At 47.2% G+C, this 17,383-nt stretch overlaps 1 protein-coding gene and 1 pseudogene across 1 annotated transcript in view; one reads left to right on the top strand and one right to left on the bottom strand.

Annotated features, from left to right (window-relative positions):
* Positions 1–5,267: 5,267 nt before the first annotated feature.
* LOC149325426 (sodium-coupled monocarboxylate transporter 1-like) overlaps positions 5,268–17,383 on the bottom strand; it is an 81,466-nt gene continuing 69,350 nt past the window's right edge. Inside the window, exons 15-16 of the mRNA XM_089563549.1 lie at positions 5,470–5,573; positions 5,268–5,401 (exon numbers count right to left, since the gene is read on the bottom strand). Coding sequence (XP_089419675.1) covers positions 5,309–5,401; positions 5,470–5,573 — 197 coding nt within the window. The 3' untranslated portion in view covers positions 5,268–5,308. The remainder of the gene's footprint in view (positions 5,402–5,469; positions 5,574–17,383) is intronic.
* LOC149325427 (uncharacterized) lies at positions 12,514–16,593 on the top strand (annotated as a pseudogene).

The following is a 17,383-nucleotide window of genomic DNA, read 5'->3' as shown; positions in this document are numbered from 1 at the left end:
CTGCTATTCCTCATTTACATCAACGATCTTTCAGTAAACACAAACGCCAAATTAAGACTGTTCGCGGACGACTGCGTAATTTACAGCCCCATTCGTGATCCCACCGATTGTCACCTACTACAAAAAGATATTGACATAATAGCCACATGGTGCGACCGATGGCTCATGCCTTTAAACCTAGATAAATGCCAACTGTTGTCATTCTCTCGCAAACGCGCAGTTATTCATCATTCATACAATATTAACTCAGTCCCGATTGCCTCAACAACGTCATATAAGTATCTTGGATTACATCTGACATCTTCACTATCTTGGGTGAACCATGTCCAAAGAATATGTTCTGATGCCTCCCGTGTCTTGGGTTATCTCCGACGTAACCTCAAGTCAGCATCTCCCGAAGTAAAAAAGCTTGCTTACCTAACATTTGTTCGTCCCAAACTTGAATTTGCATCATCCATCTGGCATCCCTCTCAAGCGTACCTTAGCACCGAACTTGAGGCCATCCAAAACCGCGCGACCCGTTTTATCACCTCTGAATACTCAAAAGAAAGTAGCATCACTGCACTCAAACATTCTATCTCCCTCCCCACACTTGAATCACGCCGCATCATCTCACGCCTTTGCCTACTACACAGCTTTTTCTACCATCCGATATCAAAACATCCCCTGCTGAAACCACCGATCCGAACTTCCAGTCGCCTCAGCCACAGCCACCCCATAGCCAGCATCAAGAGTCGTACTTTAGCAATGAGCAGTTCCTTTTTTCCTGACGCAATAAACCATTGGAATGCCCTGCCCAACGACATAGTATCATGCAACGATCGCAAATCATTTCGCGCGAAACTCACCAGTCATTTTCAGAACACGTGAATCATTTGCTGGCCTTTACTTTTTTTCTGTATTTTCCCTGAGTTTTTATTGTATTTTTCTGTGCTTTCTTGGCTTCTCTTGTTTTTTTTTTATATAACCACTTGATACTTTTTATCTTTATTTTTAGTGTTTGCAGTTGCAGTGTTTCTTTTATTGTCTATGTTTTCATCATGAGTGCGTTCACACAAAACAATTTGTAACCCCCTCCTTATGTAATGCCCTCGGGCCTTTAAGGACGAAATAAATGAAATGAAATGAAACAAGACAATAATTCGAAGTTTCTGTGAATACTTGGAGCAGATCGAGTTCCCGTTGTAAAAAGATCGGCTCAGAATCCTCTTTAGTGCACCTTTAAGTCTGCTTAAAAGCAGAAATGCGAAAGCCTTTCCATTCCGTCTTTCTTCCTGCATTTTTCATTTTCGGGATTTTATTGTTATTTTATTTTTGATATTTAGCTTTTTATTTTTATTTAGTTCTTACTTTTATCTTTCATATTTTTTCCTTTTCCAACCGCTTTCATCATAACTATCATCATCAGTGCTATCACCGTCTATCACTATAGCTACCATCATCACTGCCATCATCACTATATCTCTAACAGTATCTGTCTCTAACATTTCACTATCCCTATCAGTAGCTATCATTATCACTACCACAACTATTAAACTGTTTGAATGATTAAGAGTTTTAGAGGGAAAGGAGTATTAATAGGGTATAGGCTGACAGATTGGACGACGCAACGAAAGGGGACCTGTTAGCAGGGAGATCGAAGATGGGAGGACGGCATTATGTGCAAATTTGAATGCAACATATGGAATGGTTCAATTTTGTATTGACTGAAAGAGAGACAGAAAAAAAAAAAAATAATAATAATAATAATAATAATAATAATAATAATAAATTAAAAGTTTGATAATCAGAAAAATGAAAACAAATAGAAAAAAAATAATATTAGCATGGGAGTCGCTATGTTTCTAAAAGAAATTTTTGAACTGCACAGCGCGCACTCCTGTTGCTTCGTCCAAGCGAAGTAGCGCCAAAGGAAAGAACAACCTCAGTGGACACAGGCAGACCCAGCTGGTGAAACGGATTTTCTAATAGGCGCCTCCTCAAAGAAGATAATCGGCGGCAGAACAGCAGGAAGTGATCCACTGTCTCAGGCTCGGCACAAAATGGACACAGTGGAGAAACCGCCAGACCAGATCTGTGAAGGTAGAAATTAAGCAGAGGAACTCGGCATCGCAAACGCGTGAAAGAGACCTCCAGTCTGCGCGAACTCCAGTCTTTGCTGCTCCAAGGGTGCACTCTTGGCCACTCCCCCGTAGTGGGTATGTGCCATTCTACTTGAGGCGAACCAACCAACCAACCACAACTATTACTATCACTGTCTATCTCTACCGGTACCACTATCGGCAGGTATCATCAATATCACTACCATCACTACTACTATTTATATCTAGCACTGACTGCCACTATTGGAACTATCACTATTTTTGCTAACTAGTAACTATCGCTACTATCATTACATATACGTTGGTTATCACCTCTTCCACAATGAACTTTTAGATTTTATTTTAATTACCATACAACTTATGACTGAAAATTCTTGTGGACACTTTGGAGACAACTTCCATCTACCACGTTGTGCTTTCCTGCCTAGTGTTTTGATATAGGTCTGTAGTTCGTGCGCTAATTTACTGAGCAAGGCGATGTCGTCAGCGAGTTGTAGGCTACTAAGGTACTCACCAGTAACTTATAAAACAACGTTAAGGATCCCGTTAGGCTGGGAATCCGACGTCGTCGTCGTCATCAGCGTCGTGAGAGAAAAATCCTCACACAAGGGTCCTAGGTGGACTACCAAGATCAGGAAAACCTTCTTGCGTGATCGGTACCTTTCCACCGGAATGTGAGCAAACAGACCACTGTGGAAGATTGCAGTTAAAAGAATGGTCGCGAGATGTTTCTCGCGATGACCAACTCGGGTTGCACCAGCCCAACTGGTGGGAGCAACTACCATCGCAAGACTGTAGCGCATGGCTTAACCTCTGCATGCCTGAGCCAGGATGGTACGAAGACTCCAATGATCTACGCATGTAAAGTAGAGACTGAACAATTCCTCATTTATTGGCACTAGGCCATCAGTGCTCTCCAGTCATACACTGAAATCTGAGCGTAATTGTACCCTCAAGCTTTTATCCCCATTCCTTACCCTCATTTCTTGCAATTCAGGTTCTTTCAGTGCCTCTGTAAATATTCTGTGAATAGCATCTGAGAGATAGCGTTTCCTTGCCTGATACTCTGCGTGATGTGTGTATTATCAATGTGAAGCACATTGGTCCGTGTTGCAATCGTTATCGATATTTTTCCAGAGCCTTTAATACGCTTGCATGACTGCTGGGTTCGACTGAGTCAAATTCCTTCTCATAATCTATAGTTATCACGTGCAATACACTTTCGCGCGCCTTTAACTCTAACCTTTAATAATGGTGCGAATATGGTCTGTCGTCCAGTAGCCTTTCCGAAAACCACCCTGCTTCTTTGGTTAATGAATTGTAAAGTTGATCTCACTCGATTAGCGACTGCCTTAGTAACTAGCTTCTAAACGGAGAGCAAGCTGGTCTGTCTCTAATTTTGCAAGTACCTCGCGGCCTCCTTGTTAAGAAATGCCAGCGTTCTTTCAAGAACGTCATGCAAGCTTCACCCGGGCAATGCTCCAGCTGGCGCCTTCCTACAACTAGCCCCGATTAGTTGCGTCACACTTCCGGCATGGACAGAGCAGATGGCAGTGCTCTGCGAAGGGTTGCAATGTTTCATTGAATGGTTTACCCGAGGTATCCACAACCTTCCCTCTTCTCCTACGGACCGATAGATGTGGCACTAATATACACTGCCGTCTCATTAAGAGACAACAAGGATATCGTCAGACAGCTGTGGCTGAGTCGATTCCCCTATACTACACCCCTCCCACTGGTTTTGCGCTGAAAGCATATACAGGCAAGGTTAAAAGATTATTCCCTCCTCATTAACCGCTCCATTCATTGCACACAGCGGTATGCAATCCAGCGGTACAGTACTGCTTTAATACGGTGACTCTATTCTTGCACTCTGACTTTTCAGACGTTTAAGCAGTTATGAACCACTCTGATACCCAGATTTTCAAAACCTGTATGTATCAGGCCACATTGCAAGCTTTTCTCATATATCACGAATGTTTGGTTATTCTGGTCAGGGTCACGCTGCTATCTTGAAAGCCGACCGACTCTCAGAAAAATCGGGTCCCGCTTGTAAAGCCGGCGTGGCGCAGAAGGCATATCGCCCGCGCGCGCCGTATACGAATCGAGAGCGTCAGAGAGAAACGAGCTCCGGCCACCGATGGACAGTGAGTTACGTCACGTGTTTTGAGGGGTGCTGTCTCCACTTCGCTCGCAAGAGGCGGCGTTGGTTCGGAAAGAAGCCATTCGAACTCTCAGGAACCCACTCTACACGCCTGAACAATGGAGACACGTGCTCGGCGGGATGATGAGAGAGCAGCTGTACGGTTAATACTGTGTCATGTGCCCGCCTGTTTTCGCGCGAAGAAACGAACAGTCATGGCGCCCTCTATATTGGAAGGACGTTGAGCACTGTCAGTCAGCCGGTGCCTTAGTTGAAGCTTCGGAGAAGTTAGCCCGCACGACTCGCGGGCCACACAGCTCTCGTCCAGCCATGCACTAGAGATGGAACGCGTGCCAGTCTGCGGTTGTAGGTGTGGTTGTAGTTGTAGGACTGTGTTAGTGCCCGGTGAACAAAATGAGTTCTGTTTTGTTTGACACTGTTGTATTAGGGCACTTTAGGTGCAAGACCTTTCCTATTGTAGCTTCTCTCTAGTTTTAGTTTGCATGTGTTGCATTGTTTGGTAGATAACTTTGCATGCGCTAATGCGAGTGTTTAGAAATTCCTGTGTATCTTGTCTTTGTCGTATAAAGTTTTTGTTTGTGTACGTTCGGCTCCTACCTATTCCCTGGCTTGTGATCGCCAAAAGCTGGGAACAAACGACCACACCCTTTGTGATTTGGCAGCTTGTTTTTGACTGAGCTTGTCACTCTGTGTCGAGGACATCTCCTTGGAGTCGGAAGAGCTACCCCCACACTATCTAACAGTGTCTGGGAGTGCGCTGAACAAGTGCGCATATGTGACATCGACTTCGTTTTAATTTAATGACGTTGTCTCTCTTTCATAGATGGTGTAACGAGGTGCAGGATCATGCAGTTAGTGTGATAACTTATCACAGCTTAGGGTACGGTTGTGCACTTGTTTACGACATTTATTTCAGATCAGGGGCTTAAAATGCCTCGGTAATGAGGTAAAATTTATTTGCTGAAAACTTAATGGATTTCATTAAACAAGTTATGGCCTTAGCACCTTTGTTTCATCTTCGTCCCTCTGCAAACGTATATTTTTAAATTGAGGTCTCCCATTTTTGTGACAGAAGACTTTCGTCCTCTATGTAACAGTTACCTGTCGTTTCCTTGGCCTGTGCGACAGTCGCAACCTGAAAAGAATACGATTTTGAGAAATCTGGCATTCAAATGACAGAATAGCGCCGGTGGAGACTCTTACCTTAGAGCTTTCTTCATAAGAACAGAGCTTGGTCTTCCGCCAAAACCGAAGTGCTAAGTCACTGCACAGACGATGCTGCTGCGGATTTTTGTACTTGATTTCGCCTATGAGAAGAGAACGTTTTTGGTTGTTAACTGTTACCGAAATATTCTTTCTACCTTATCGTATTGGTTAACCCCCTCCAAAACCTTTCCTTGCAAATCCTCTTACAAAGTCAAATGTTGAGGCCGGAACCCAGAAACGCTCTTCTAATTATCGCAATGTGTCTGCTTCACAAATCTGAGTAAAACGATGAGGTTAGAATTCACTTTTGCTCACTATTATCAGCACTCAATTCATAGTTTTCAACACTGCATCTAAGTTAAAAAGAATGTAGTGAAAAGGTCGGATATTTAGTACATGCCTAAGTTTTTTCAGGTTTGTCTGATTCCGCATCTTCCAATGAGTAAGGATGTTGAGACAAAGAAAACTTGCCAGAGCAGCTGTTTCACGCACTATGCGATGCAGCGGCAGACCTCTACGAAACAGCTCAGTTCCCTCGTATGCATACCAAGCACGGTTGTCCTTACAACACAATTCTGTCGCGGTCATGCCATGCAGCCTACAACCAAAGAAGGGCCTCTCCAGAGAGCCATGAAAAAAAATCCAAACTGCCACTTTCCATTTTAGAAAGGCATTGGCTGCAAAAAAAAAAAAACGAAGTTTTCTTTTCTGCGCCCAGAAGTGCTAAATGCGGGGAGAAACCTTAACGGGCAATTGTTAAGCACACGCTTTGCGTCATGTTCTAGCCGTGTATCTCGCAGTGAGGACAAATTTTCGGCAGTAGTGAATTTAGATCCTTCCTCCCAAGGGGCTGTTCATCAGAGCTATTTTAATGTGGATGAACCAATTTGAGTAAATATGCTATGTTTGCGCAAGAAAAAATCAAATACCAACGAAAGGTAAAAAAATCTTCCAGCCGTGAATGCTTGCGACATCACAGTAGTGTAAAAAAGAGATTTCACTTCTGAACAACGCACGGTTATAAGACGATGTCCAAAAGACGCTGTTGCGCCATGTTTGCCTGGTAAATTACTGAATAACTATTCGCAAATATGACCATACTACCAAGCAAACCAACCTTCTACGGCAGTAATTCTGCGGCCAGGCTCTGGCCGCGACTGCTCGACGGATCTGAAAACAACCACAGGGCGGCAATAGAAGAGAGACTAAGAGACTAAAGTAGCGCAGAAAACCCACTCCATTCCCGGTCACTGCAGTTCTCTCGCAGCTTCACTCGTAGTCTAAGCCAATATTCCGTTTAAGGCGAAAGCCAGGCGTTTTGCCTACGCTCTAAAATTTTACTGAAACTTTCACGGCACAATGTGGGGAGTTTTCTAGTCCTTTGTGCCTACTTTCGCTACGGTCCGACGTTTTGTTGAAGCGCAAAGGAATATTAAAATTTCCTGTTTCTCGACCTAAATCAGGAAGATTTCTATAGGCCTTTCGTGCGTGACGTCACTGGACGCCCGGCCGTCATTATTTTTTCTGCGTTTGCTGATTATCCAGCTTGCTTTTGGTGATTTCAAACCAGAAATGACCCAGGCTCTCCTATATAGCCGCAAGTTTACCTAATCAATGCGTACACGATAGCTTTTGCGAAATTATCCGCGACGTCTTGGGTTCTTCTGTCCCGACGTGATAGTTTTATCGAAATACAATTTCGGTTTCGGTTCCTTGGTTTTTCCTGTTTTCAAATACTCCTACTCAAGATTTAAGAACAAAACTTTTTTTCGTATCGGAGAGAAAGGACATTGAGGAATGGTATGCTATTATCAACGGAAAAAATTGAAAAAACCCCGAAGCTCCTCTTCAAGGGCACACCGTAAGCCCTATCATTCTAATCTAATTTAAGGCATATATAAACCCGCGTTCTCAGCAGCTGCAGCGGAGGACTCATTCGGGTTTGTGTTGTTTTGTTTCTCATCCTGTCCGCTTTTAGGTTAACTGAAATTGCAGTTTTCTTGCAAGTATTCACTAATTGAAAATTTTTATTTGATAATATTTTACATGTTTTCAGAAAATAAAAGAAAAATGTTACTGTGGCGGTACCTTCAATCATATAGTAGTAGCGTTAAATCTCTGCGCAAAAAGATCGGAAAATCTAACTTTTCATTCATTTTTAAATAACTTCCCCGATTTAAGAAAAAATGAGAATTTTAGTTGTCATATATGCTTCGAGATAATTGAGTTGAATAGCTTTATTTCGCTACACTATATAGAAGAGGAAGCGGCAAAAGGCTACCTTGGAGCAGCTTGAGCAGCTATATTACATAATTCAATCTTTTGACCGGAAGAACTCGCTCTGGAACACCTGAAACGGACCCTTTTCTTATAATCGGTATTAGTGTTTATTTCACGTTTTTGTGCTTGTCAAAATGTTCTGCGAGGTCCATTTTGTACTCTGTTCAAATTTCGTAGTAAAGTAATTTGGCAACTTTATACTACACATGTCTATTATGCTAACGTACCTCGAAGCAGTGCCCCGTTGTTATCCAAAATCCTATGGAATATCCCCGAGGATATCGCAGGACTTAAACTTGGACCTTACTGCAACTGCTGGCTGTGAGTGATACACCTAAAATATTGATAGGAGGAAGTTGAGAGTAAGTAAGGCATTCTCAGCCCGCGCCTGAAGATGACATGGATAACCAGTCGTTGTCGTTTTGGGTTCGAACTTAGACACACAATTTAGGAAGTTCTCGAAGAGAAAATGCAGAAAAAAAATAGACTTTGAAATATGAACAACTCAGGGCCGAATATCTGCGGATAAGAAGACTGTTCCTTACCTCGTTATTGTTCTCATCATGTATCGCAGTGTTTCGAACAGACCCCATAGCAGGTATTGCTATGGGTAGCGAACTAAGCAAATGCGTGCTTTAATCGCTTTTACACAAGTTTCCGGCCCCCAAACAAAAACGTAAGAAAAACTTTGAAGCCAACACCACAGCCGCGAAAAAATTGTCCCTCCGTCCGTCCGTCCATTCACGATGGCCGAAGACGAAAAATGCAGGGGGCACATTGGCTCTCTAATGTGCTGCAAGGCGAAAGCGTTTCCTGGCGTACTGTTTCTTCTTTTTTTGTGTGTTTCATAATTCATCTTATTTTTTTTATTTTCTTTCCTTCCTTATTTCTATTTATTTTTCATTTATTTTTGTTTTCTTATTTTTATTTGTTTATTTTATGTCATTTATGAAACCTATGCATTCACCAGATGCGCCTTTATTCATGCTCAAGCCCTGAGCCTTCGTGGCGGAGTGAAAGCGTCTCCACCTCAAATGCCAAAGGCCCTGGTTCGATTCCCAGTCTTGGTTCGTGTTCACGACACAGTGTTTTTTTAAGTAGTGACGCCGAAACGCGGACACACTTGCTAACATTCCTTGGTCACGACAGTATGAGGCATTAAAGGCTTTTGCCTAAATATATATGCACTACATTCCTCGGCCGGCGCCCAGCTTTCTTAAGCGAGTGCACTTCGAACAGGGTCTACAAACGCTGCTGCATCTTTTCACAGCCAAATCCAGTTTCGAGCACCTCGTTAGTGTAACCGTGTTCACATTGGGGTTCAAGTTCATACCTTCTAACCAGCGGGTATCAAGAGACGTACAGATAAATATACCTGCTATAGGCACCCTTTGGAAATAACTTTACTTCAAAGTATTCCTCTAGTTCTGAGTAAGTCCGGATTCATTTCAGGCTGTTTGGCCTTGCGAAAAAAAAAAAGATTATAGCGTTCTCTGGGGCCAGGAGGCAAAAAAATTGTTGACAGACATGTTCTGTTTTGTCCAGGCTTTCTTCTGTTGGTTTAACACCCTGTATAAGCGACCATGAGTCATGCTATGCAATGTGTGGCCGAAACCCACTACCTTAAAGCAAGCGGATTAGGCTTCATAATCACATGAGGTTGATACATTCCTGCCTGACTTCAGACAACACACCTTTACCCTTCATGTATATTCTGCATGGCAACTACTGAAAACGAAAGGTTCGACACTAACACAGTAATATATTCCGTCCCGAGTCGTTTCTTCGAAATGTCGAACCGATAAATCACGGATCAGCCGAGGCCTTCTGGACTTGATCAGTATTAGAGACCATTTGTATCGCTCTTACTGTACATCGCTAGAAGCTGAGCTGCATTGCAAGATACAATTATTAAAGAGGTAGAAAAAAATTCACGCAGCTGAAAGTGTGTGTCTAGATGTTCTAGGCGAAAAATTAAAAATGAACCCGAAAAAAGCTTAGAAGTCCGTCAGAAGCAACCAGAGAGGAAATGATAATATTTCTGATGTTGTATATGACAGTAATCACGGCAAAGCTGATCAGTTTATTAACTATTTCAAATCTGTATTCTCACAGTCCAATCCATAAGCTACTGCCATACAAACTGTCAAGGATTTTTCACAAATGACTGACATATCCTTTGTATAGTAGATAACAGTAACACTACCCCGGAAATTGAACTCCTTGCCCGATCACACCTCTAATTGCATGCTAAACAACTTCGCTGCATCTATTGCCCCATTTATGGTGACTCTTTTGCAGAAATCACTCGAACTCGGCGCCTTATCCGAGTAGTGGAAAACCATAAATGTGGTCCCGGTTTGCAGAAGCGGTGAAAAAACAAAAACCATCAATTATAGACCACTATTTCTCATCGGCGTTTCATGAAAAGCACCAGAGCACTCTTTATGCTCTAATTTTATCTCACACTTTAAGAAAATTCTTTCTGCCCAAAAAAGCATGCTTTCCGAGGGGGACTTTCCTGCGATACCTAATGAGTTGAGTTTTTCCACGATATAGCTGCGTAATTAATAATGGTAAATTAATTGTTTCTACCTTTTTAGATTTACGGAAGGAGTTTGACTCTCAATTAATCAATAAAGACTGCAATAACATTCTGAAGTGAACTTCTTTCGATGGCTCGCTTAGTGCAGCGATATATAAGTGTACGTCTGTTGAGACTCACTAGTTACAGAGTAAGGACTTCAACCACCGTCTGGCAACACAAATGGGGTGTTCGAAACTTAGTTAGCCCCTTAGTTAGCAGTGTTTGGGGAGTCCCTTTCAAGAGCACAGGCCTAAAAGCTGGGCGCCGGATCAGTAGATGCCTGCTCTCATCCTTGTGCGGTGTTGGGTTTCGAACGAAAAATCTACATCAGCCGAAACGGATGCCCAAGTAGCTAAGCCGCCAGAAGCGCCCTGCTCTCTTGGCTCTGACTAGCATCGCACGTGCACTGACGTGCACTGACACCGCACAGTACACGGGCCTCTAGAATTTCGTTCCAGTGGTGCAAAACTGGTTCAACGCTGTTTTGAACAAAGGATGTGATGTACGCGACGACCGTGGTGCCGCGCAGTGTAGAGACATGCGGCTAAAGTGAGGTTTAAATGGGCGTTAACGCATGCAATAACCATGTGGACTCTCTCAACCGTCAAAAAATGGCCTTACGGAGCTGGAGCATTGTTGAAAGGCGGAAAGGATAAAACAAGCGATGCTAATGCGCTCCAAAACAATTTGATATTGCGTTGACAGACTACACACTTCTCTCTTTTATTTACCCGGAAGTCATGGCCAAGGGCTCGAGTAATTACAAGTCACATTTGGCGGGATAGAAGGCTGCACGCAGACGGTGACCATGGCGAGCCCCTTTCCGGTCGAGCCGCAGATAAAGCGCCGCGTGCGTGTGACGTGTCCAGCTCTGAGTAACGTCAACACGGGGGCGTGACTATGCGGCGCTCAGTTGCCGCAAGGAGCCTGTTGCACTATTCTGGAGAGAGGAGATTCTAAGCGCTGCAGTTCTGCGCCCAATTACATTTTCGCAAATTTAAACGGGCGTACGTAATTACTAGAATTCGTCACACGACGCCCTACTTAGACATCAAAGCCAGTCAGAGCGAGAAAATAGCGGGCCTCATTCGGAAATGTCTCAAAAAGGCACTAGAGCTACCCAAGGATACCTTGAAGCAGGGACTGCTTGGGTTATGGGTACATAGCACGTGTAAACAACTAGTCGAGGTGGTGTCCCCCTCCCAAATTGAGAGACAAAACACAGCGAAACACGCAGGGTAACACTAGCAAAAGTTGGAATAAATCCCGAAATAGGGTACCAAATCAAAGTTGCAATCGAGAGGGAACAAAGGAACGCCTTGGTGGGCCCCCTTTCCTGAAAAATATGTACTCGGAATTCAACGTAGAACGCGTGGCCAAGCGAGCCGAGGCTCTAGAGCTGAGGTTCGGTAATATGGAGAAAGCAGGCGCGGTGTATGTTGACTCGGCGGGTAGCAGAACGGGAGCGGCAGTAGCTTCGGTCGTCAATAGCCGAGGGGAGCCAGTCCCTGCGGCAGCCATGCAGGGTGCGCAACGTAGCGACTGCGGAGCAAGTTGCGATAGAGCTCATCTGCGTAGGAACAAAAGTAAAATTCGTAGAAAGCGGCAGTAAGACTGCCATTCCAAATTTCGGACGTGGCAGGATCTCGCGGACGCGGCGAAGATCCTTAGCCGACAACTGCTGAATAGGAAAAAATTTGTTAATTTGGACACCCGCACACGCTGCCTTCCCCGGAACGAGGCAGCTCACGACCTAGCCCAAATTCTCTACTTCCGGGAAGCAGTACAGCGTCCCGAGCATTGGGGGAAAGAGGAGCGCCTGGGAAGTTACGGGAAAATTATATACCATTAGAAACTGGGACGTAGGTTGGTACCCCAAAGAGACCCGAAATTAAATAATAGATAAGCTTTAGCGTGGAGGCGGCTATAATTTAATGCATTTATGGATCCGGTATGGGCGTACCACGTGTACCCAGACCCAAGATCGCATGTTAGATGCGCTCACTGTCGGGCGAGAGGGACCCTATGCCACATCATTTGGGTGCGCGCAAATTGTCCCGGGGAGGGCAGGGGGGCAAAGATATTGGTTGTAGAGAAGCCTGGGAGACCCTGCTAAGAAGCCTGGACACCGAGCTCCAGCGCACCACTATCGATCTGGGGGAAGAGGCCGTACGATGTGCCAACACACGTACGATGTGCCAGAGAACAGCCGCGTGCATTTGATTATGCCAGCGCTGACCGAGCGCGTGCGGTACTTGCTTCGTGCATTAGGGACGATGAGTGCGGTGACTACGATTCAGTTAAGAAAGCCGTACTAAACGAGCTGAAACTCACCCCCGCCGACTACCTAGACCGGTTCGAGCGCGCCGCAAAGCGCAAGGATGAAACATGGGCGCAGTTTGCATCTCGCGTGAAGACTTACTTCCATTACTACCTGCGGTCGAGGGAAGCAGACACTAAGGAAGATTTCGTGGCTCTCGTCGTGGCCGACCGGAAGAAGGCTAGCCTAAGCTCCGAGGGCTTAGAATACGTGCGCCTCCGCGAGGGAGAGAAATGGGTGAAACCTGACGAGATGTCACGGATACTGCAGACATTCGAGCAGGCTAAGGGAAAGGGGCGTGCAGTGCGACAAACGGTCACACAATAGGAGAAAGAAAAGACCCCTCCACAACCTGCGAACACCGACAACAAACGACAAATGCAGTGTTATGTGTGCAGCGCAGTTGGTCATCGCGCAAAGGACTGCCCAAGAGCGGCTCAGAATGCGCACAAAACCGATAAACGTGTTCGGACGCAGAGGGTAGCAGTGGCCAGCATAGAAACAGCTGAAACCGTAGTGTCAGCCCGCCCGCACAGGACTTTGCTGGCAGAAATCAATGTTCCACGGTCGACTGAAGAAGTACGGCAATCAAAGCTACAGCAGGTAGGAATCGAATGCGCTGCAGTGCCGGCAACGGCTATCATAGACACCGGCAGTGAGATTACTGTAGTCAGAGAAAGCCTCGTGCCGAGCGTGTCCCAGCAGCCTTTCGCAAGATTAAGCTTGTGTCAGCTTTTGGCGATACAATAGAGGCAAAGCTGGTTGCCCTCACGGTAAGTCTGAAGCGGCGCCCCACACTTGTAGCGCGACCAGAGGCCGTACATATCGTCTGCGCGCTCACGGGCAAGCTCGCAGAAGGAGTAGACTGCTTGTTGTCGCGGGAGGACTGGAAGCTGCTAACGCAGACCGACAGCCATGGCGAAACGCTTGTCCCCAGCAAGAACCACGTTGCGGCTGACACAGTTAGCGTGTCCTTCTCCGCGGCCGAGAAGGCCCACGAGCCGACCCCAACGACGGGCGAGGCTCACGGGAACCAATCCCAAGCAAACGAACAGTCAGATGATGAGTCGATCCCGATGTCGGGCGAGCAGCACAAAACAGGCAGCGACGAGTATCCGACCGAAGACCAGTGCTCAATGCATGACGAGGAGGACGAGTCCTCAAAGCAGTGAGAGAAGTTCCGTTCGGCCCAGCTGTCAGATCAAAGCCTTAGGAAAGCTTGGGAGGACGCAACAACGGGAAAAGGGGGCATGTTCGTCTCGAACGGTCTTTTATACCACCGGGACTCCGTGGCAGGCACAAAAGTCAAGCAGCTCGTCCTACCCCTCAGCAGACGGGAAGAAGTGCTTTCTCTGGCCCATGAATCTCTGTGGGGAGGATATTTGGGCCCAGGAAAGACGAGGGCGAGAATTAAGTATAGTTTTTTTTTTTGGAACGGTTTAGAGACAGATGTGGCACAACGGTGGAAGACGAGTCACGCTTGCAAGATGAGGTCAGATAGGCGGCTTAAAGACAGAGTGCCTATCACGCCCCTCACCAGACCCGACCACCCGTATCAAGTAGTAAACGTCGACATTATCGGGCCGATTGACGTACCCTGAGGCCGGGGCCATAGGTACGCTCTTTGTCTGGTTGATTTGTGCAAGCGGTGGCCCGAAGTGGTTTGTCTGCGTTCCCTGACCGCGAGAGCAACATGCGACGCCCTGCTCGCAATATTTAGCCGCACCGGCATCCCGGAAGTTGTATGTTCAGACCAGGGAACCAACTTCACTGCACAGCTGACGAGAGAAATGTTGGCAAGGTTGGGATGCGCACCCCGTTTTTCAACTCCAGAACACCCCGAGAGCAACGGGACGGTAGAACGGTGGAACCGTGTCCTGAAAAACATGCTGTTCCATGTAATTGAGAAAGACCCGAGAAACTGGGACAGACTCATCCCATTCGTGCTATGGGCGTATAGGGAGGTACCCCATGACACCACAGGGGTTGCCCCATTCCGGCTCCTTTACGGCAGGAATCCTACGGGGCCACTGGCCATTTTGCAGAGCACGTGGACGGGGGAGCAGCCGCTCCCAAACACACTAAGGGACGAGCCTGCGAAATATTTGAGGCAGCTTCGCGAACAGCTAGAAATCGCCGCGGCAGTAGCAGGGTTAACTGCAAGCGCACGGCAACGGAGCTACGTGCAGGCGTACAATAGACAAGCCCGGAACAAAGTTTTCAACGTCGGAGATCAAGTTCTCGTGTTTGACACCGACCGTGACAGTAAACTAGCTCCTAAATGGCTCGGTCCATATGCCATAACCGCACAGGAAAGGCAGAACTCCTACAGGATCGATACCGGAGCGCGAGTCGCGCCACTTGTGCATGCAAAAGGCTTCGGCCTTACTACGCGCGGGTTAGCCACTTTGGAGTCGTCTCCAACGAAGACATGGATTTCGGGGAGATTGAGTGCACACCTCGCCTTACACCCGCACAGTCGGGTCCCTTTTCCATCGAGCCGGTGAAACTGGCACATTTGGACTGTCAGCAGCGCGCCGAAATCGCGAAATTTTTCACTGGTTACGCGGACCTGTTCAATGAAACACCGGGAGCGACGGAAGTGGGACTGCACAAATTCGAGTTACAAGACGGGTACCGGCCCAAACGCGCCTTCCCTTATCGAGTGCCCGAGCTCCTTAGGAGGGAGGATGGCCGCCAAGTGGACGAATTTTTAGAACTGGGTCTCATATACCCTGTTGAGAGCGACTACGCTCATCCCGTGGTGTGTGTGGGGAAGAAGGACGGCTCAGTGCGCATGTGTATCGATTACCGCGCGCTGAACACAGCCATACGCACTGATGTATTTCCGATGACACCCCCACAGGAGTTAATCATGAGGGTAGGCCGCGCGAAGTTTATTACACTAGTAGACCTACGGCGAGGTTACTGGCAAGTACCGGTGGCCCCCGAAAGCCAACATTTGACTGCCTTCGTAACCCACGAAGGGCAGTACGCTTGGCGCGTCATGCCATTTGGGCTGAAAAATGCGGCTGCCAACTTCCAGCGAATGATGAACACGTTGCTGTCCAGGCATCAGGCCTACGCCGCGGCGTATCTCGATGACATCGCCATTTTCTCGGCTTCGTGACAGCAACACCTGAACCATTTGAACATTGTGTTTTCCTTACTCCGGGAAGCAAAGCTTAAGGTGAGCCCGGAGAAGTGTCAAGTCGCGCAGGCGCAGGCCAGGTACTTAGGTCACATAGTGGGAGGTGGTACCCACGGGCCGGACCCCGAGAAGCTAGCCGCTATTCAGGACCTCGCGCCGCCTGCCACGAAAAAGCAGCTCCGAAGCCTGCTGGGGCTATGCGGCTACTACCGTGAATACGTCCAGAATTATGCTGAGGTCGCCGCGCCACTCACGTCCTTAACGAAGCGAGGGGTACCAAATGCGATTCCTTGGACTCGGGAAGCACAGCTGGCTTTTGATACGCTAAAGAATTCGCTCTGCGAAGCGGCAGTGCTAAACACCCCTGATATCAGCAAGCCATATTGGCTGTTCACGGATGCATGTGAAGTCGCGGCTGGAGCTTGCCTGGCAGAGATGGGAGATGTAGGGCGAGAGGAGCCGATCGCCTTCGCTAGCCATAGATTCACGCCAACTCAGACCCGCTGGTCAACGATCGAGCGCGAGGCATTCGCCATAATTTGGGCTCTTAAGAAATTTGACCATTGGGTGTTTGGGGCACAGATTAACGTGGTCTCCGATCACAATCCTTTGGCTTATCTGACGACGAGCACGCCTCATGGGGCAAAACTAGCAAGGAGGGCGCTGGCCTTGCAGCGCTACAATGTGGTTGTAACGCACAGGAAAGGCGTCTGCAACGGCAACGCCAACGCGTTCTCTCGCGTCCCCAGCATCAGCTGGGGAAAAGAGCAAAGCGATAATTGAGCCATGACCCCTCAGGCAGGCGTGAATGTTCCCGTTCACTCGCCGGACTTTGTGATGTGAACAGTGGTGTGCGATGGATCCCTGTGCAAGGACGCTGGAACGCCGACGCTCGTACTCTCATGAACATTTATGAACAGTTTATGACCAAGTGTGTCGTTCTTGTGTAGTGTTGCGAATCTTTTTCGTTTCGCTAGAACTGGTTATTTCTGGCTGCATGTGCACCCAAGTTTGATGTTCATGTCGCTGCGGCATTTGTTTACTAAGCTTAAATGAGCGGACTCCAAGCTCATTTCGCATCTTAGGGGGGACGTGTAAGGCCGCACTTCATTGACGCCCCCATCTTTCTTTCCCATGAGGCCGCCGCGCCTCCGGTCTACGCTAAGATTTCTCTGTAAAGCCACGCGCTTCGCACCCACGTGTCCCCTGCAAACACACACAAAAGCCCGGAAGTGACTGCACGCTTAGCAGCGTCGCCATGACTGCTGACTGCTAGCATTGTCGACCGCGGGCGGGGTGTCCACCGGTACCACCGGGGCACCAAGAAATCGTGCCAGCGGATTCCTGTACCATTCCGCAGAAACTTGCGAGGCTTTAGTTCCGCGAAGGACCCTTTAGTTTGCTGGCATTACTGCCAGCACCAAATCATGGCGGGGCTCGTTTCCTTCCTTTGGAACGAGTCACTCCCAAGATGATTCATGCAAGTGACTCGCCCTGTTGTTCACCTAGAACTCGTCATCCCTGGAAAAGCGTCATGTGGGTGCGGCGGCGAGAGTGGAAAGGGGAGAGAGTG

The sequence above is a fragment of the Amblyomma mixtum genome, chromosome 10, assembly GCF_055824585.1.
Source record: "Amblyomma mixtum isolate Tamu chromosome 10, ASM5582458v1, whole genome shotgun sequence".
In the NCBI taxonomy this organism is placed as follows: domain Eukaryota; kingdom Metazoa; phylum Arthropoda; class Arachnida; order Ixodida; family Ixodidae; genus Amblyomma; species Amblyomma mixtum.
Note: the sequence above shows the minus strand (reverse complement) of the source record. Positions and strands in the feature narration are given on the sequence as shown.